The following is a 20,245-nucleotide window of genomic DNA, read 5'->3' on the forward strand; positions in this document are numbered from 1 at the left end:
GCTCAGCTCCGAAGCACTTCAGAGAGATTTTCAACCTTCCATCCAAAGGCAAGAAGGAAAAAAAAAAAGACCAGGAAAGAGGGAGAAGCAGCAGGCAGTTATACCAACTTACAATTTATTGTTTTTTTAAAAAATGACATGAAACACAAGTAAAAATAAATACATCATATAAACAACAAATTGTTCAGTCTCTGCTCCGGGAGATCAGGCGAGCACGCCCCGTTCGACAGAGAGAAGAGGGAAGCACAAGATCATGCGTGGGGCCAACCGACCAACCCACCCTGCTAGCAATACTCCTCTTTCCAACCACAAACAGACAGGCCACAAACTAAAGGTGTAGTTAAAAAAGGTGAAGAAACACAACGAAAAGAGAAAAAAAACCAAACAACCCCAAACCGACAGAAAAAACAAATGAGACTCAGTGATGGATTCCTTCAGGCTCCCGTGGATCTGCCCAGGACTCCAGCTTCAAGCCAGGTGCCACTGAGGTGGCAGAGGTTGCTCTCCCTCACTAGCACTGTTGTCCCTTGCTCTGAGTTCAAGGAGCCATCATCTCACTGTCATCTAGCTGGACTACGTTCCCCTTTTAACCTCTGCCCCCCGCCCCAGCCCTCCCCCCATCCCAGTCCTTCCAAGTCTGAATTAACAAAATTCATCCCAGAGTGGCAAGAAAACATCAGCTCTGAAGACTTTTGCTGTGCTTGTCCCTCCTGGCTTGGAAGCCACCCACGAACCGACAGCCATTTGCTGACACCACTAAGCCAAAATACACAATTACTGCTAGTGAAGCCTCTGTGGAAACCCCATCCTCAGCCTGATGGAGTATTTGCTGTCTGTGAGTACCTGCACCCACCCCATCCACCTCCCAGGCATGCTGGGGTCCCATGTGCCCATGATCCTGCCCAACACAGGCCAGACTGGGCTGTGATGCCCCCCAACCCACAGCCCCCCATGATGCCCCAAGAGCTGCATCAGCAAGAAGGCAACAAGGCCACTAAGACTGGGGTGCAGAGCAGCCACAGCCCTACCCTATACCCATGACACTATATTCTGCAGTGGTACCCAGCCTTCACTCCACTGTCCCCATGTGTGGGGACCTCCCACTACAGGGAGGGACTGAGGGCTGAGTGCCAAGGTGGAGGGCAGCTAGCCACTCCCTGAGGCCTCTGCAGCTCTACCATGGCCTCAGAGCTTTGCTCAGAAATCTTCCTTAGTGTCAAAAAACCTCAGTGGAGGGTCCTTCACTGCTGTCCCCAGTGTCACCCACAGCCCCACCACCAGCTGGCAGCTGCCTCTCTCTAGTCATTTGGAGACAGTAATTGAGCAGCAAAAGGAAAGTGTAACCCGTGCAGGAAAAGCCCCAGTTCAAGGCTGGGGAAATCAGAGGTGGGACTCTCTGCAGCAGAACCATGTGCTGAAGAGAAGTCTGAGGAGGGCAGATGAAGGGGAGAGGGAGTCCCACAGGAAGTGGAGTTTTAGGGCTCAGAGAGGTCCTCCAACTTGAAAAGCCCCCTTGGATAACCCACATGCCCTCACAGCTTCTGTGGAGTGGAGAAAACCCTTCCCACAGCTCCTGGGACACAAAATGCCATCAGGCAGCTTGGAGCAGCCCCAGTTGCTGCCAGTCACTGTGGCAGTCCCGTGGGTCAGGATCTCACAGCTATGTCTGCAACCACCTCTCAAGCCCCTCTGATGGGGCTCAGGGCACCTATCCCCTTGTTAAGCAGGTGTCTGGGGTTTGTATGTGGGGCAAGTGTCACCACACCCCACCGTGCTGAGGGAGGGTGTATGGGGCTATGCTCAGGCGCGTATTGAGCAGGGGCACCATGGTGCAGCTGCCTGCCACATCCCTAGGCAGACACATCACAGGAGGGTGGTGAGCAGTCATGGCCATGGCCATGCTGGAGTCAGGAAGCCCTCACTCCTGGCCCTGGTGCCAGGAGGTTAACAGCCAGCCCATGGCACAGAGCATGTGTTCTGCAGCAGATAACTGCCAAACTGGACTTGGGCTGTGCTGGAGAACCCTGGGAGGACATCAGATAGCAGCATGGGGACGTGCCAGGGCCTACTCAGGAAGCCCTGGGTGCTCTCCTGGATAGACAAGGAACAGAGAAAACGGCTTGCAGTCAGGTACTGCCTCCAGAGCCAGCTGGTGCCAACCGCCCCCAGCCAAACCTTCATGCCTTGTCCCAGCACAGAGCCACAGAAAAGCCCCAGAAGTGTCCCTTGGATGAACCCCACTACCCTGACTACCATCACCAGTGAGGACAGGGGCTGTGGCAGGGCTCTGGTGAAGGTCTGCTTGTGCCTCGGCCTCCCCACCACACCCACAGGTCTCAAGACTTGCTACTCTTGACAAAGAAAGCTCTTGCCTAGGTCCATTCCCCAAATCCAGCAGAAAACTGATAGCCTCACAGGGATGCAACGGACATCTGGGCAAGCTGGTCATACAATCAGTGTCACAGGGTTGTGCATGAGGTGGACACACAGAGCACAGGAGGGCATGACTCACAGATGCAGCACTGTCAAGTCTTTGGAGAAACTTGCATGAACACCATCAGTTAATTTGCTTTGTTACTTTTGTGGGGGGGTCTGATTTTTATTTCCATGGTGCATCCAAAGACAAGTTGTCCAGCAGTTTGCTCAGAACCCCTCGGTTTTCAACTCCTAGGATATGTTAAAGAAGAAAGCACTATTTTAATGTTTGTTTTCTTAAAAAAATAATTAAAATAATTTGCATAGCTAAACTGTTGATCTAAGGCTTCTACGAGTGGTGTGGTCATGTTTGACAGACAATGTCCATTCAACAGAAAGACACTAGGGAAGCCCCACGACAGCTTTTATTGGTTTCATAACACACGCGTGCACACACATTCCTCTCTCTCTCTTACGAAGGGAGGTCCCTATCTTCCAACACCTCTTTCACAGAGGATGTTGGGACATCCTGCCCTTTCCTACACCTAGTTGGTCCCAGCAAACACCAGTGCCTACAGCTTCCATGACAGCTACCACCGCTCCAAAGTCCCAGCCATGCTCCAGGGACATTGCAAACTGGCAAGCACATATCCTGTCTGGTGAAACCCAGATGTGGCATGGAGGTGGCCTGGATTTCAGGTCTCCATCCTAACCCGTTCACACTCACAGTCACACACCCCAAGTCCAGCTGTGCTTGGGTGGCCTGGCCTCTCCTTAGAGCCCTGGCACCAAGGTGAGCAGCCAGCATGTCACTGTCGAGGCCAGGGCCAGCCTCCATGTGCTTGGCAGAGCAGGGATGTGCCAAGGGCTGCTCCTTGCGTGGGAAAAGGTGCTTCCCAACTCTGCATGCCTCACAGCCCTCCTCCTCATGGGAAATGAGCACAGGAGGCATCCACATGCACTCCTCCACCTGCCTCAGCATTACAAGAGGACTCCATCCTCCCTCTGGCTGCTGTGGTGGAACACTTGGAGCAGCTCCTCCCTGCTCTGACATGATTGCCTGATGGGGCGCATCCAGCCAACAAGATATGGGCCAGCTACAGGCAGCCTCTGCAATTGGCCTTGCCTCTAGGCTATGCTTTGGTCAATTGGCTGCTTCTCCCCACACAGACACCCAAACAAGCAACCACTGCATGATGGAGGCTGGCATTTAATTTTTTTAATTAATTTTAGAGTAGAAAGAAAGAGTCTCCCAAGCAATAAATATTACACTTTCATGAAATAAATTAACCTAGAGATTCCGTGCAGGGGGAAGTCACTCCAATTACAGATCCAACAGCAACCGGCACTGGGTCCAGCATCCTTTCCCGACCTTCTCCACTGCCTGGTGCTGCTGCCCAGAAGCAGCAGCGAGCACACCTACCCGTGGATTTGGTGGGCCATGGCAGGGTGAGATGTGGCCTGGAGCCAGAGAAGTCACCAGGACTCCCCTGCAACAACCATCAAGATGTTTGGGATTGCTTCGCTCATCTGGTACACAGAGCTGGCATCAGTGCCACAGGACTGACCTACCACCTTGGATGGGACCCTCCAGAGGGATCCAGGGGAGAACAGGACCCTCCAGAATCATAGAATCAACCAGGTTGGAAGAGACCTCCAAGATCATCCACTCCAACCTATCACCCAGCCCTATCCAGTCAACTAGACCATGGCACCAAGTGCCTCATCCAGTCTTTTCTTGAAGACCTCCAGGGACGGTGCCTCCACCACCGCCCTGGGCAGCCCTTGTCAGTACCCTGCCCTTCTTGCTGCAACAGGAACCTGCCTGGAACCCTCACACTAGTTCGATGTGAATTTGAAGAGGATGATAAATTGTTTGTGGGGTGTTTTCTTTCTTTTTTTTTGTTTTTTTTTAACATCAATCCCCCCGTGCCCCACCACACACGACATAGAAGCCCTCCCACTCCCCTCCCCCATGAAAACACTTCGTCCTCAACCTCTCCTGGAGTTGCCCCGCCCTGGCCCACACCTCCCGAAGTAAGAAGTTCACAGATAAGGCAGTTCATGTGAGAGGGAGCTCGGCCCTGCCAGCAGTCAAGCCTCCAGGCCTGAAAAGAACAGTGACTCGCAACACCAAGCCTCCCCCTTCCAGACAAGACAGAGAACAGAGACAGACAGACAGACGGAGGGTGGGAGGGAGGCACTCTTACGGTTTGCATGGCTGCTTCCCTCCTCCCCTGGCCCTCGCTTCCCTGGCCCTCGCAGGTTTGCTCTATTGCCCTCCCATTTCCCAGCCCCTAATACAGTTCAGAACCTTGACAGCTAAAAAACAACAAAACAAACTGAGAACAAAACCACCCCCACACCACACCCTTTGCATCCTTCTCCACCCGCTGATGAGACCCAGAGGGGAAATCCTGACTCCCAAAAAAAGGTCCTGCAATTTTTGCCTCCTGGCGGAGCTGAGACCATGCAAGAGCTGGGCTCTTTATTTCCCTGTGATCTCTATAACATCGTCGTCTTTGTCCTCATCATTAGAGCTGCATCCCACCTCTGGGACCTCCTGGGGTTCAAACTGAGGCACCTGGGACCGAAGGATGCCCCCAGCCGGGTAGCCCGAGTGAGGGGACATGTAGCCAGGGTAGGCAGATGCCATGCTCCTGGGAAGGCTGCTAGGCAAGACAGGGGCTGGGAAAGGAGCAAACATCCTGGGCTCGGGCAGGAGTGACTGCGTGAAGGGAAGCGAGTAATTGGGCAGCACCCCCGTCAAAGAAGGGTTTACCATGAACGAGGGGACGCTGGCGGTGGCTGAGGTAGCAGCAGAAGAGCTGGCGGTGCCGGCTGTCAGCAGAGGGTCAGTAGTCACAGGGAACACCAGATGAGGGTCTGGGAGTAAATTGGGCAGCTGGTAATAAGAGGAGCCAGCGCCCATGTACAAGGAGTTTCCTGGTTGGGAGGCTAATGGATGGGTTAGGTTGTGGTTTAAAGAGACAGGAGGCATGGTGAACCCACCAGAGACAGGGTACCCGTGTTCGTAGGGCTGCACGGACGATGGCAGCTGGCGCTTCTTCTGCTGCCTGCGGGCCTGCTCCTCCGGAGCCGACGGCGAGGTCGACTTGCGCTTGTTGCCGCGTAAGTCCAACACCGAGTGGGCATCGACGTGCTGGCTGGTGGCCGGCAGGGCTGAAGACAACGAGGGAGCCATGCAGTGAATCCCCACACGCTGCTCGGCTGCCCGGGCTCCTAGGCTGGGTGCGTTGTCCGTGCGGGCAGGGTGGCCTTGCGCTGCGTTGGTGCTGGGAGAGCTGTGCCGGGACTCCCGGGCAGCCGCCGCCTCTGCGTACTGCTGCAGCTCGCTGATGATCTCAGGGCTGTCAGGGGATATGGGCCGAGTGAGCTCCTCTGTGCTGGGGAGCTGCGGCGATGAGGCACTGTGTCTGCCATTGCTTGTGGACTCCAGTGAAGAGCTCTGGGAGCCTGCTGGAAACAAAGCAGGTGGAGCAGGTGAGAAAGACAGCTGGGGACCAAGAGGCAACCGTGGGAAGGTGGCGATATCACAGAGGGATTGTGGAGGGGTCGGGCCTGAACACAGGTATGGTGGAAGGTGGCCAGGGAACACTGCTGCACACGCTCAGGTAGGGAAGTAAACGAGCTAGCGCTCAGCAGCTCCTACCTGAGGCAGCTGTCCGACGCTCTTCACTGCCCTTCGGCTTGCCCGTGGTCCGGATAGCGAAAATCCGCCCGTCGCTGGTCCGGATGTACGTCCCTGCAACAGAAGCAGAGCAACTCACCTTAGGGCCCTGGGTCTGTGTGGCTGGCCAGGCAGGGAGAGGACAGAAGTGTTGCATCAGGACAGCCCATAGATCATCCATGGAGATCGGCAGTGGACTTCTGTCCCCTCCCTCACTCCTCACTTTCACCTTTGCAGCTTTTCTGGGTTGGAGCTCACCTTCTCCACATGTGCTGTTGGTGGGAAATGTGAAACTTCATGCTGGGAACTACATTTGTTCTGGGAGCACTAGGAAGTGTCCTGGCTGCCCTGGGTACGTGCTGTGGGCATTGTGAGAATGAGACACCCAGCCACAAAGTTCCAAACTCCTTTCAGAGGCTGAAGCATCAGCTACAACAGTAGACCCAAAGCATGGGCTGCCACAGAGTCACTGCACAATCCAGACCTCCTCCTCCTCCTCTTGTTTCTTTTCCACTCAAGGGCCTCATTCATGCTTTTGCATTTCTTTTTTTGATAATCAGCATTAGTTAGGACCCTACCCTCCACAAGTCTTAGCAAGACAGAGACTTACCCTTTGTCCCTCGGATGACATGGATGCTCTCACCAGCACTGATTCTTGCCTGGACATCAGTGGATGTGTTTGTACCCGGAATCACAATATCTGGACATGGGGGAGGAAACGGGGCAGGTAAAATCACATGCTGTTCACAGTCGGGAGCAGGAAGGTGCACTGTCCAACTCATCTGCTTGCAAGCAGATGTCTCTCCTAATTGCTGTGCTAGAAGCAAGCCCTGGGTTTATTTCACAGAGTCACAGAATCAATCAGGTTGGAAAAGATCTCTAGGATCACAGAATCCAACCTATCACCTAACTCTTCTAATTAACTAAATCATGGCACTAAGTGCCTCATCCAATATCCTTTTAAACACCTCCAGGGATGGTGACTCCATCACCTCCCCAGGCAGCCCATTCCAACATCAATCACTCTTCCTGTGAAGAATTTCTGCACCTGCCCTGGTGCAGTTTGAAACTGTCTCCTCTAGTTCTGTCACTGGGTGCCTGGGAGAACAGACCAACCCCTGTCTGACTATAACCTCCTTTCAGATAGTTGTAGAGAGCAATGAGGTCTCCGCTGAGCCTTCTCTTCTCCAGGCTGAACACCCCCAGCTCCCTCAGCTGCTCCTCACAGAACTTGTGCTCCAGATCCCTCACCAGCCTTGTTGCCCTCCTCTGGACACGATGAAGCACCTCAACATCTTTCTTAAATTGAGTGGCCCAGAACTGGACACAGTACTCAAGGTGTGGCCTAACCAATGCTGAGTACAGGGGCAGAATGACCTTCCTGGTCCTGCTGGCCACACTATTCCTGATACAGGCCTGGATGCCACTGGCCTTCTTGGCCACCTGGGAACACTGCTGGCCTGTTGACCAGTATCTTCAGGTCCCTCTCTGCCTGGCTGCTCTCCAGCACAGGAAGCAGCAGAGGGTCCAGAAAGCAAAAGACAAACTGCTTTTGGCACAGCATGTCCCCCATCTTAACAAGGACAACTGGAAACATTATTGTTTGCCCTCTCACAAAGAATCCACAGGTGTGTGTCCCTTGCACAGCTTCAGGTACAGGGGAACCACTCAGATGCAGAGAGGTAGCAGCCGTGGCTCTGATGCCTGCCTGCGCACAGCACATGTGGTCATGAACAACGCCCCCTGCTTCTCAGTGCAACATGGCAATCACAGTGCAACTCACTGCAAGCATCAGCAACTAACCTGTGGTGGTGACAATCTTCTGCACAAGGACACCAGCTCGTTGTAGATAGTTGATGGGGAAGTTCACAGCAGGATTGGAACTTGAGGCTGACCCTGCACTGCCCATGGGCACATGTCGGGGCATCATAGGAATGGGGGTGGATTGAACTGGGCGGACACTTGCCACGGGCTTGTCCTCACCCTTGAGGGCTGGTCGCCTAGTGAGAGAGGAGGGAGGAAAGTGCAGTGCTCCCAGTGACAGAGCTAAAGTCTCCTCTGCCCCTTCTTTTCATGTCGACATGAAGGGCAAAAGAGGAAGAGGCAGGCACTCACCAGTTCCTCTGGCTAAAGGCAGGGATGCTCGTCAGGCTCTGGTCGCTGGCTGGGTAATACTGTGCGTAGGACGGCCGGGTGTAGGGGACGGATGCTCGCTTTTCTTCCTCGTAGCTCTTCTTAGCCGCTTTTTTCTCTGCCTTGGTCAGCTTGTGCTCCTTCCGGTCGATCAGCAGTGACTCATGCTGAAAAGGCTCCTGCAACCCCACAGCACCGAGGTGTTGACAGCAACACACCACAAGAGGGAGCCAACGTGCCCCAAATGGCAGGCCCCAGCATCAGCGCTGACTCCATCCCAGACTGGAGCAGGGAAGAGGGGATGCGGGAGGCAGAGCTGAATGTGTGGATGCGACCAAGGCCCAGCTTGAAGAGTGACACCCGACTCCAAGCCCACTGCGGAACTACCCTACCAGCGAAACTCCTCACAACACAGGCAAGTGCTGGCTCTTTCAGCTTTGGTTTAAAGCCACCCCAGGAAGAGAGTTCCCAGAAAGATGGCAAATGCCAGCACCACCTTCCTGTCCAGAACCAAATTAAGAAAATAATGCTCTACAAACTGCCCCAAAGCTGTCTGTCACAGAGGTGGCTCTAAATGCACAAAGGACATTGCAGGGAAGAGCAGGATTCTTAGGGTCCTCTCTAGAGGATTATCTACCTATTGGCACCAGCATACAGTTGTGTTCTTTTGCCACCACGTCCCCATCATACGGACAGACTGCTCCAGACCTCCTGCCTATGCCAGCAAGGACACAGGTTGGTCTTACCTTGGTGATGAGGTGAGGATACTTGAGACAGGCTAATTGTAGAACAGACTCCTTCATCTTGCTTGGACTGAGAGAGAGCTGAGCAGGGTCAGATTCCTCTTCCACAAAATGCAGCAGGTTCTCTACCTCCCGTCGGGTGAAGTTCAGCATTGGGTTCAGATCATCCACCACCCGATCTGGAAAAGACAGGAAAGAGAGTGAGCAGAGAAAGCAGGAGGAGAATCTGCTACCTTTCTGCTGCTCTCCCTGCACTCCTATCCTATTAGAGGTCCCTCCTTGCAATCTGCATGATCCTCAGAAGCCTTCTGTAAATGTCAGGGCAGCCAGAAAAATCATCAGCCACATTCAGAGATGAGCCTGTTTGACAAAGTCAGGCTGACAAATGCCTCATGCTCCAGACTGTGCAACAATGCAGTGCAGCTCACTGAGCTCTTGGCATGCAGGAATATGAAGCTAACTGATGATGGTGTCCTCTCTCACATTGCTAGACTGAGAACATACAAGCCTTGGGTTAGGACTGCAGCCACATCAGGACCTGCCCTCCCACACATCCCACTGAGAATGCTCAAGTTAGTAATCAGTTGCTGAAATTCACAGAACTCCACTGAGCTGAAAGCTCAGGAAAGCAGCCACAGTTCTTCCCTCACAAGAGCCCGGAAGTTTTCCTTGCATGTTCCCTCCTGCACACAGGGCAAATTGGAGCACATGTAGAAAATGCCTACTTCTACATCTCCTGGGAGCCAGGTCAGCTGTCAAAGGACTCCATTTCAAGTACAAGACAGTATCCTGAACCCATCATGCTGGGCTGCTGCCTCTGGAGTTGGGTTTCAAGAGAAGGGGGGACACAGGCAGCAGAATTTTCTTTGGGTCACCACAACCCTCAGCTGCATGCTCTACAACAGCAGCTTAACAGCTAGCACGAGCCAGCACAGAAGATACTTTTGGCCAAGGGCAAAATGAACTCATTAATTCTTGGCCAGTAAGGAAGCACTCAGACAAAGGTATCTATGTGTATTTTAATTTTGCTCTTTTTCCTTTCTTGATGATGGAAAAATGAGGGCACAAAGCTATTTAATAAGTAATGCCTAGTTTAAAACAAGGCACAGGGGTAAACAGGATGACCACTCCCAAGCCTCCTGTCTGTTGTAGCAGCCAGGAGAGTAGCAGGGAAGATAAATGCTACTCTGCACTACTCCGATGCCACAACTCTCCTGCAGGATGCTCACTCCACAAACCCTACTGCTCTGCCACAAATTTCTCGTAGGATCTCGTGTCACTGCCAACTCACAAACCCTAAACATAGCCCTAGGGTAGTGTCTCTGTCACTTCTTAGGCTGTCTCGTTTTCAACCTTAAAAAAGATGTTATGAAAACCACTGAAACAGGACTTGAAGGTACTAAAAGTAGAGACAGCTTAGAGAGGAGTGCTGTGTCCATCCACGCTTACCTGACATGCTCTGCTTGGAGATCTGACGGTCATAGATCTTCTTCTCAAGGGTGTAATCTGAGACCAGTCTGTAGATGTGGCAGGGCTTCTTCTGCCCGTAGCGGTACACTCGGCACACGGCCTGGGCGTCATGGCATGGGTTCCAAGAAGCGTCAAACACCACCACTCTGTTTGCTCCAATGAGGTTGACACCCAAACACCCAGCACTGGAAATCAAAGGCAAATTTCAAATTGCTGCCTTGGCCAATTGTCAAAGCTTCTAGGCAGGGAGACTCATCCCACCCAAGAGTCCCTGTAGTGTCTGTGGAAATTTCCCTCCAGACATACAGGCAACTTCAAAGCCATGGTTTCCAAGATTGTTATGTTATTGTAGAGGACTAAGGCTAAAATCCTGCACCCCTAGGGAATTCAGAAGCAGATGGCACTGCATTTTAAGCACATGTTACCAAGGAAGTTAAGAACTGAAGACCCACATGCACACAGAGCATCAGTGTGAGTCCTCCACTGGGCCTTTCTGCTCCAGACAACTTACCGTGTGGACAAAAGGAAGAGCCAAACAGAAGTATTGCTGGGGTCATTGAACTGGTTAATCAGTCTTTCCCTTTCTGAGGCAGAGGTGCTGCCATCCAGTCCTGAGAAAGAAATTAAGGATACATTTAAAGGCTTTGTATATTTGCAGGAATCCCATCAGAACAAAACCACTTCCCAAACCCTGAGCTTTGGCATTGTTCCAAACCAATTCTAGTTTTCCTCAAGTCGTGCACTCCAGGACCTCAGTTGGAGCATTACATATTTCTGATTGCAGCCAGCCAAGCTGGGATTTGTTCAGCTGAGAGATCAGGCAAAATACTACTCAAGCTTGGCAAGATCAGGACTGGGAGTGCTACAACACACCTAGCCCACTAAGGCTCCATATTAGACAAGACAGCAAGGATGAGCAGCAGGCACAAAAGTTTCATGCATGCTAGAAGCTCAAGAAAGCAAGAGAAAGCAAAGTTGTGAAAGCCTTTGTCAAAACTCATAGACTGGATCTGAGCACAAAGAGTACTGGTCTAAAGGAGGACAGAGGGGTGTCATGTCTCTGTTCCTAAGCAGATGCTTGTTTCTGGCAGCTCTGCAAATTTCAGGAACACCATATTCACTGTTTCTCTCAGTCCTGGTCTGTAAAGTATCTACACAAAGCAGCAATCTATGCCAGAACAAGATTTAAAGCTGGGTAAGAGTGAAGGAGCAATTCACAGCCCCAAGCTAAGTGAAAGCATTCCACAGTGATTCTGGTTTGCAAAGCAAAACTCAGAAAATAGCCAGAAAGGAAGGAAAAAGTATCTTTTACAACTCAAAAAAGCACCAGTGTGTGAGATGCTAAAGATGCCAAACATCTTCTGAGCAAGATGTCAGAAAGAGGATTTAGAAGTTATCAGTTCAAAGCTATCAAGCTGTCTCCCCAAGCAACTAAAGTAAGAACAATCTGAAAGAGACTTCATCAGAAGAATGCTTCAGAAGAACAGTTTCACACCCAGGGAAAACCACAAGGAGATGCTGGGTGACTTCTAGCAGTAAATCTGTCACAAAGAATCAAACAATGTCACACCAGAAGACAGGAGGACTGGCTGAACTCACTGTAATAGTTGATGTTTCGGACCCAGTTGTGACCTCCTTCCGAGCACGGAGGACTCGGCATTGGTCTCTCCGCCAAAAACTCTTCAATGACAGATAATGTGGACAAGCTCTGGCTGCAAAATCAAGATCTCTGTTCAGGTCAACATCCCCACAGCAGCAAAAATGGAGTACAAAGAACTCTTCCCAAACAATGACAGTTGCCAACCCATGTTTGTGACAGCAGACCTCTCACCGATAAACTTGTGCGAAGTACAAAATCCATGGAGAAAAACCAGGACCTAATGCAACAAAAGGGGAAAGGGAAACTGCCACCCCACTCACCCTGTGTAACAATTTCCTAGCATTTAGGGACTGCAGGATCAGCTGCTGATACTTCGCTTACCTGAAGACCAAGATCTTGTCTCCAAGCTTCACGCTTTCCTCTATTAGGTGGAACAGTAACACCATCTTGGGTGAGTTCTCCAAGACTCCTGTCTGGTAATTACACAAGATGTCTTTGGCCTACCAAGAAACAGAAGACTGTTACAGGTGGAGCAGCTGTTTAGTTCAACAACCTCCTCTCAAGGTGAGAGAGAACAAAGTCACTGCAGAGAGGTCATATACATCCAGCCTTGTTGAGGTACCACCTCCCATTCCAGAAGCTCCAAATGACAGATTTCTTGGAGCATGGATGAAGGAGCAACCTCTTAATCTCTCATGATTCTGTATATCAAGACCTCTTCCCCAGCCCAGCACATTTACCACCACCTTATGTAGCTTAAACTTCACCCTAATGCTTTTTTTCAGAATAACAAAGTCCACAGCCTTTGTTGTCAAATGCAAACAATGGAATGAATGAGTGCTGCATGCACTCCTGCCTCACTAGAGGCCCCAGACCCCTAACCAGCACCATGTGGACATGCTTACCAAGATGCTCTGTTGCAGAGGAAAAAATAAAAGAAATCTCCAACTCTTCACAGAAAAAAACTGCCCTCACACAAGAGAGGCAAAGCCTTTCAGAGTAACTGTCTAGTTATGTTTACCATCACTCTCCAGGTGAAGCGTCTTCCAGCAGTGGTACTCACCCACTCATAAGTAACAACCTGATTTGCTCTCTCTTGAAAGGGGTTGAAGCCAACACTCTGGAGGAACTTGCTGTTAGTAGCTTCTCCAACTGGTGATGCCAATGCATTGCTCTCTGTTTTGACTTTAATTCCCTGAGGCTGGCAGCGGGAATTCGTACTTGCTGTGCCAAGGTCATCCACATCCAAATCCTGCTCGTTTGCCAGATTCTCCTTTTGCAGAGCTTCATACAACACATCTGGATGGTTCCAGATCTGAAAAGGGAAGAAAAGTGGTTAGGCTTGCACTGGCCTAGTGCTAGTGAATGACTGTGGACTAAAAGCCAATCATTCAAAGGGAAGAACTAAAACTGCAATCACCTCCTCACATGGAACTGTGAGGCACTGCAGAGAAAACCAGTCTGACCACATAAAGGTAATGAAAACACGACTCTGACATGACACAAGGAATAAACCACCTTAACCAAGGCTCTCCTGACTTTAAACCACCCAACACTGCACCCCACACAGTACAAAGGCAGAGGAAGCTGCATCTTTGCCTTGCAGCAGGAAAATGGTTACAGTAGCAGCCCAGTAATGGTTCAGATGATGGCTGCAGGTTTCCTGGACAAATCTGAAAAGGCATTTAACATCCATGCACCCCAGTTCTGAAAGTGAGGATAACAATCCTGAAGGGCCACTGCAGGACACTTTGGAGACTTATGTGCCTGGCCAGCCACACTTTTACCTCCTGTTTTGACTCATATTCCTGCCCTTCCCTTACAGGGTAGAATATTTGTTTGCATCTTCTGCCAAGACCTACCTTACAACAGACGCAGAAAGCTTTGAGTGGGTTCAGTCCCAGCCAGCCACTGTTGCCTGCATCTCGGAAGCGGTTCATGAACTCGGTGTAAAGGGCCCGCTGGATCTTGGACAGCCGCACCAGAATGACATGTTCTTCCTTCGATGGCAGCTGCACCTTCAGCACATTGTAGCCTCGCCTGTGCAGGAAAGGAGGAGTGATAAATACAGGGAAGGGAATTTCTTCTCTTTGCGGCTGCCTGTAGGGTAAGATTTTGACTTCTTGCCCACCTGGCTGCAGGGAGAAAGACCTCTAGTTGTGTGCTTCGCTAGCACATGACACTTCTGAGATACTACCCCTGCAGGCGAACACCAACTGAAAGCACAATTACAGAGATCTCAAAATGTTACAATCTTGTGGCACAGGTCACAGTGGTAACAGAGTGATGAATGTCCTGTTTTTCATGGCAGTCAAAAAGCACAGCTAAGACCTGTGGTCTCTTTCTAGTTCTGTCAACGACTGAGATGCTCCATCCAAATCACTGGTCTAGCATCTCAGAACCTCATCTGAGAAACAAAGGTAATTAATTTCCCCAGTGGTGGAAACAATGTCACTTTTCATTCCTGAGGGCTCATGGTACACTTTCAGATCCTTGGGTAAAGGATGTCAAATAGTGCACATCCAAATTAACTATTAAGACATCCAAATAAACCTGAGGTCATTCTGGTGCAGTGACTGGTGTTGTTCTCAATTATGAGTCTGTGGTAACAAAGCAAACTAACTTTACTTCAACCCTCAAGGCAAAACAGAGTCATAAGGACCACTTTGCAGTGGACAGATTGAACAAAACAGAGGTTATGAGAGAAATATGAAGCTGCTAACCTAAGAACCTTCTCTGTGGCTTTCTCTGTATGCTTAGATCCCCCCATAAAGACAAATAAGGTACCTGTTTAAAACTCAAGCCTAGGAAGGTGGATCGATAGGCTGGGATCAACTGTATGAGATTCAACAAGGTCAAGTGCTGGTCCTGCACTTGGGTCATACCAACCCAAAGCAATAATCCAGGCTTGGGAAAAAGTGGCTGGAAAGCTGCCTGGCAGAAAAGGACCCAGGTGTGTTGGTTGACAGTTGGCTGAATATGAGCCATCAGTGTGTCCAGGTGGCAGAGAAGGTGAACAGCACCCTGGCCTGTATCAGAGACAGTGCGGCTACAAGGACTAAAGAGGGGATCATCCCCCTGTATTCAGCACTGGTGAAGCTGCACCTCATATACTGTACTCAGTTTCAGGGCTCTGGCCGCAAGAAGGACATTGAGGTGCCCAAGGAAGGGCAATGAAGCCAGTGAAGGGTCTAGAGAACGAGTGCTGGGAGACCTGGGGTTGGTTAGTCTGGAGAAAAGGAGGCCGACGAGAGACCTTCTCACTCTCTATAGCTACCTGAAAGGAGGTGGGAGCAAGGTGGTGGTTGGTCTCTTCTCCCAAATAACAAGCAAGAGGACAAGCAGATACAGCCTCAAGCTGTGGTAGGGGAGGTTTAGATCGGACATTAAGAAAAATTTCTTCACCGAAAGCTTGTCAAGCCCCTGGAATGTGCTGCCCAGAGAAGTGCCTGAGTGACCATCTCTGGCCAGTCACCACTGAGAAGTTGTGCAGACATGGGTTCAGTGGTGACTAGACAGCACTGGGTTAACTGTTGGATATGATTTCATGGACCTTTTCCAACCTAAATGATTCCCTGATCCTATAAGGCAGCATGATTGGCTGCAATGCACAAACTCAGCAAAGAAGCAGTTAAGAATTGCTCCTGGACTCACCGCTGCACAAAGCCCTCCAGCAGGCTATGCAGGACGTGACTGCGATACCTCATGAGGCGGACGTCTTGAGGGGTGCTGTCGATACACTGCCCGTTCAGGATAGGACGCTCAAACATGTTGCTGAATTCCTGCCTCGAGCCTAGGAAGTCAGGTCGGACAAAGTCTACCATGCACCAGTACTCGAGGAGATTGTTCTGGAGCGGGTAGCCAGTCAGCACCACCCGCCGGCGGGAGCGGATGTTCTTCAGGGCCTGTGAAGTGCTGGCATGGCAATTCTTTATCCGGTGTCCCTCATCACAAATCACCACATCTGGGCCAGGGCGAGACAGAGCTTTCTCAATCCCTGAGGACAAGCAACATTAAGAGTTAGAGACGAATAAGACAAAGTTCTGGGTTTACATGGTAACCAAACTCATACAAAGAGAGGTAGTTCTGCAAGACCAAAAGAAAAACAGCATTCATGGGTGGCAGAGCACAAGGCTGACCCAGGAAATTAAATGTGACTAGACACTAGCTCAGAATTTGCATAACCTGGTAATGACCACACACAGCTGTCCCTTGATTTCTGCACTGCACCACGTTGGATTGTCTTGCATCACATCAGACTGACAAATCTGACACAGACAGATCACCAAATGCAGTGTACTGATTTCCACGCTTAACTTGCAGCCAGTGTAGGAAATGGAAGACACAAACAAAGCTCAATAACTTTCTGTCTCCTAAGACACAATCCCACCCAGCAAAGGCTGAACATGTCAGAGATGCCAAAAGCAAGTTACAGGTTGCTTCCTCGTGCTGCCACAGTTGACAGCCAGGCAGCCAACAGACCCACTCTCTCCTGAGGACTGGCTTCCCACCTTTCAGAAGCTCCTGCTGACGGTCTTCCTCGTCCAAGTCAATAATGACAGGGCCAGCTTGTTTCTTTGCTTTCTTTTTCCTACCAGTGGCAAAAGACTTCTTCAGTGAGAGGAGACGGTACATCTCATACCCCATCAGCAGCACACCACCGTCTGTCACCCAGTCATTCACCACCTTTGCACGTGCAGCTGTTGTCCTGCAAAACAAACCAACCGAGCAAATAAACTGCATGCTTTCTCTCTGGTTTCAGTTTGAACCACTGGATTGGACTCTGCTGAGAAAAAAGTCTTGTTCAATCAATTAAAGCACTTTCTCACAGCAAACCAGACAGGGAAACACAATTAAATTTGTTTAGGAGAAAATCTGGTATAGAAGAAAGCAAAAAAGCCTTTTATGTGTCACAGGTAGCAGAAATCCTTACAGGAAATGAGCTGGAGAAGTTTATCATGTACAAAAGCATATCAAACTTGAGAGCATCCCTTTTAAAAGAGCTGTTGAGGAGATTACTTCTGCAAAACCTTTTTCAGAACAAGCAATTAATGTACATGGTTGTAACTGTCTAGTTCTTTATCCCTTCTTGTTGTCTCTTCCAGTGCTAGTGTCCCTCCAACTATTCCTTCTCTGCTAAGCCATGCAAAATTGGTGCAGACCAAGACACTATCCTCGCTCAACCCTCCCAAAGCCTGCCATATCCCATCCAATTGTAAACATGTGGATGGAGTAGCACCAGCAGATTTAAAGTACATTCCACCTGGGAGGTGAAGAACTCAACAGATAAGTGCATGAACACAGCTGATGATGCTCCCTAGAATCACTACACTGCCCTGATCCACGCAAGAAAAACGACACAGAAAGGAGCAGAGATTCACAAGCCAATACACTCCAAGGCTGTAACTGAAATCACTCTGGGGATAAAGAGGTTTTGTGCAAGTAGCCAGAAACCCTTACGGACCACATAATTCAAAGGAAGCCGCAGTGTCAAGCAGAGGAATCCCTAAGTGTGTGAAAACAACCACACACATTTAAAAGAAAAGAAACCTGTAGTACAGGGGGCATATGCCCCAGGAATTCCAGGACTCCAACAGGACTAGCAGTGTAGCATCAGAAACAAACCACAGCACTTCTGTTCCCCTCTGCAGAAGCACATCTGTCTCTGGAACTGGGTTCCTGATCTCAGCATACATAGAAGAACAGAACATTATATAAACAAGATATAACCACTGGGTGAAAAAGACAGTCTTATCTCCCACAGGTACCAGAATCCTCCCGTCCAGACAGCAACCACAACAAATGCAGGGTGGAAAACATCTGGGAGTTAAGGAGATGAAATCAGCAGACAGTCTGCAACAGCACCTCTGATAAAAGTTCTGTAACTATGCAGTCCAAATGTTCAAAAGGGATTTTATTGGCACCTACTTGTGTTCATCATTCAAGATGTGGACTTTGAAAGTGCGGGGTTGGATCTCTTTGGAGTTATAATCAGCAGGAAGGTTTTCAGGTGCTGGGAGCCACATGTTGAATTCTGCTAGCCAGTTCTGAAGCGTATTCACCTGAAAAAGTTAGCCATGGGAGGATTAAATGCCCAGCTGAGTTACTCGGGATTTTAAAAGCAAAAATAGGGCATGATAGGTGTGCTCAGACAGAAGGAGCAAAACACAACATTCAAACTCAGGGACACAAGGAAGGAAAAAGGGAGAAGAGCAGCAAGGGTATGATAGAGCAAGCAGTGCAAGGAAGCCCCTCAGCCAGCCCTTCACATGGCTACTTACAGGTACAATGGCAAGAACAGTCTTTGCCTCTGTGTGCCGAAAAAGTACATCCAAGAAAGAGATGACCTGGATGGTCTTGCCCAGGCCCATGCTATGTGCTAAAATACACCCAAACCCACTGCTGGTTTTAAATCTCTCCAAAGACTCTACCAAGTTGTCATACAGGAACCGGATTCCACCAATCTAAACAGAAAAATAGAAGAGGTATTAGTATAACAGGAGAAAAAATCCAAACTATGTATTTACAGAGCAGCAAGCACAATAGGATTGCATAAACCATGAAGATGTAAAGATGTTTCAAGTTCTCTACAGTACTCCTATCCAGGGAAGACTCAGAAAGTCAGTACTTTTGGATACTCACAAAACCTCCCAAGAACAGAACAATAAATCAAATCAGAATTCACGATAACAAGAGCCCAAGTTATACACAGCCCTGGTCTTCCTTTAAATTTGCCCTTGTCGTTTGACTGTCCATGACGGCCACCAATACAACCAGACTGATCACAGAGCTCACCAGAGAAGTTCTGCTGAGATTACAAGGCAAGCTTGCCTGAACTTCTTGCATTTTCAAGGCTAAGAAAGCCTACCTGATGAGGTTTTACTGCATGTGCAAGCTGGGGAGCCAGGAAAATGTCCTCCTCATTTGGTGGATGATTGATGTTGACAATGACTTGCCCCAGAGCATCTGACTGATTTAAGGCATCATTCACATGAGAGCCACTGCTCTCTTCACTGCCATCCTCCTCCCCTTCATTGCCAGAGTCACTGCTGTCCACAATTTGGAGGGCATCATCCTCTCCTGAACTCAGCTCAATCACTTCTGCAGAGGAGGGAACAAAGGCAAAGATTAACTTGATATCAGAGTTTATCACGCATGGGAAAAAAAGTCTTATCAGGAAAATCAGACTACCACCTTTTGCAGTTCCACACTGACCTAATGACCTGTTCTGAACAAGCAGGCACAACACAGGTACCTATCATGTCCCTCACACCAGCACATAAAAGCATGAGTTTCCCCATGCGCCAGAGAACATTAATCTGGGCTGATCCAAACAGAACCTGAGACAGTTTCCTAAAGTGTTTTACCTTCTCATCCACATGTCCTCTTAACTCCCACACCCAGATGTGAACTTTATCTGTTGTTACAACACCTAAGGACCACCAAAGAAAGCAAGCAGAAGTACCCTACTGGAGTGGTATAAAGGAGTCATGTTAGATCCATTTGGGAGAGCAGACACAAAACCCACTTTCAGCTGCAGGGCTGGTAACTCAGATGCTCCTTTTATGCACAGCAGATGCTGTTACAACTCAAGTATGCATTCTTCAGCACAGCACCAAGCAAAATTAACTGTACTTATAGAGCAGAAATAAACCTACGTTTGCAAAGTGCCTGATAGGCCATTCCACAAATGTCAGTTCAGGGCTTAAAGGCCAGGACTAGATGTATATTTGGAAATCAATAGGCCTACAAAAAGCTGAAGTGATTCACTACTGGAGCATTTGACTAGAAGAAGAGATTTATGGGTAAATAAACAGCATACTGTGAGAAGACCAGGCTGAGGTAATTGGTCACTTACCGTCTTTTATGCTATTTTTGCCTTTAGCATCATCTTCACTGCCACTGCTGGTACTATCCAAGCAGATAACTTCCTCAGCCAGGACCTGAGGGGGGAGCTGGGTAGCCTCTGCTGTTCTGAAAACCACGTCCTCTATAAACATAAATTACAAACAATAAGTAATTCATAATTATGGAGAAGGAGACAAAACTGTTCAGAAACCAGATAGTATTTCCTTCCACTTTTGCTCCAATAACTTAGCCCTGGAATTTTCCATAACAGACTCTCACTGTCTATAACACTGCTATGACTCAGCTTCCTGGGTCACAATCTTCTTTCCCAATATGCTGAAACAA

The 20,245-nt window shown here is 49.5% G+C and overlaps 1 protein-coding gene across 15 annotated transcripts in view; it reads right to left on the reverse strand.

The window, feature by feature from the left end:
- Positions 1-98: 98 nt before the first annotated feature.
- The window catches only part of RAD54L2 (RAD54 like 2), a 75,070-nt gene continuing 54,923 nt past the window's right edge, over positions 99-20,245 (reverse strand). For 13 of the 15 annotated variants that reach the window (XM_064156457.1, XM_064156462.1, XM_064156459.1 and 10 more), the window contains 18 exons: positions 19,911-20,042; positions 18,921-19,153; positions 18,334-18,516; positions 17,981-18,114; positions 16,564-16,760; positions 15,707-16,049; positions 13,915-14,092; positions 13,116-13,367; positions 12,434-12,552; positions 12,052-12,164; positions 10,964-11,063; positions 10,432-10,637; positions 8,986-9,161; positions 8,222-8,418; positions 7,910-8,106; positions 6,717-6,806; positions 6,089-6,181; positions 99-5,895 (listed from right to left, as the gene is read on the reverse strand). In XM_064156457.1, coding sequence (XP_064012527.1) covers positions 4,904-5,895; positions 6,089-6,181; positions 6,717-6,806; positions 7,910-8,106; positions 8,222-8,418; positions 8,986-9,161; positions 10,432-10,637; positions 10,964-11,063; positions 12,052-12,164; positions 12,434-12,552; positions 13,116-13,367; positions 13,915-14,092; positions 15,707-16,049; positions 16,564-16,760; positions 17,981-18,114; positions 18,334-18,516; positions 18,921-19,153; positions 19,911-20,042 — 3,935 coding nt within the window. In that variant the 3' untranslated portion in view covers positions 99-4,903. The remainder of the gene's footprint in view (positions 5,896-6,088; positions 6,182-6,716; positions 6,807-7,909; positions 8,107-8,221; positions 8,419-8,985; positions 9,162-10,431; positions 10,638-10,963; positions 11,064-12,051; positions 12,165-12,433; positions 12,553-13,115; positions 13,368-13,914; positions 14,093-15,706; positions 16,050-16,563; positions 16,761-17,980; positions 18,115-18,333; positions 18,517-18,920; positions 19,154-19,910; positions 20,043-20,245) is intronic. The other 2 variants (XM_064156470.1, XM_064156468.1) reach the window with 2 other exon arrangements.

This window comes from Pogoniulus pusillus, chromosome 16 (genome assembly GCF_015220805.1).
Source record: "Pogoniulus pusillus isolate bPogPus1 chromosome 16, bPogPus1.pri, whole genome shotgun sequence".
Taxonomy (NCBI): Eukaryota; Metazoa; Chordata; class Aves; order Piciformes; family Lybiidae; genus Pogoniulus; species Pogoniulus pusillus.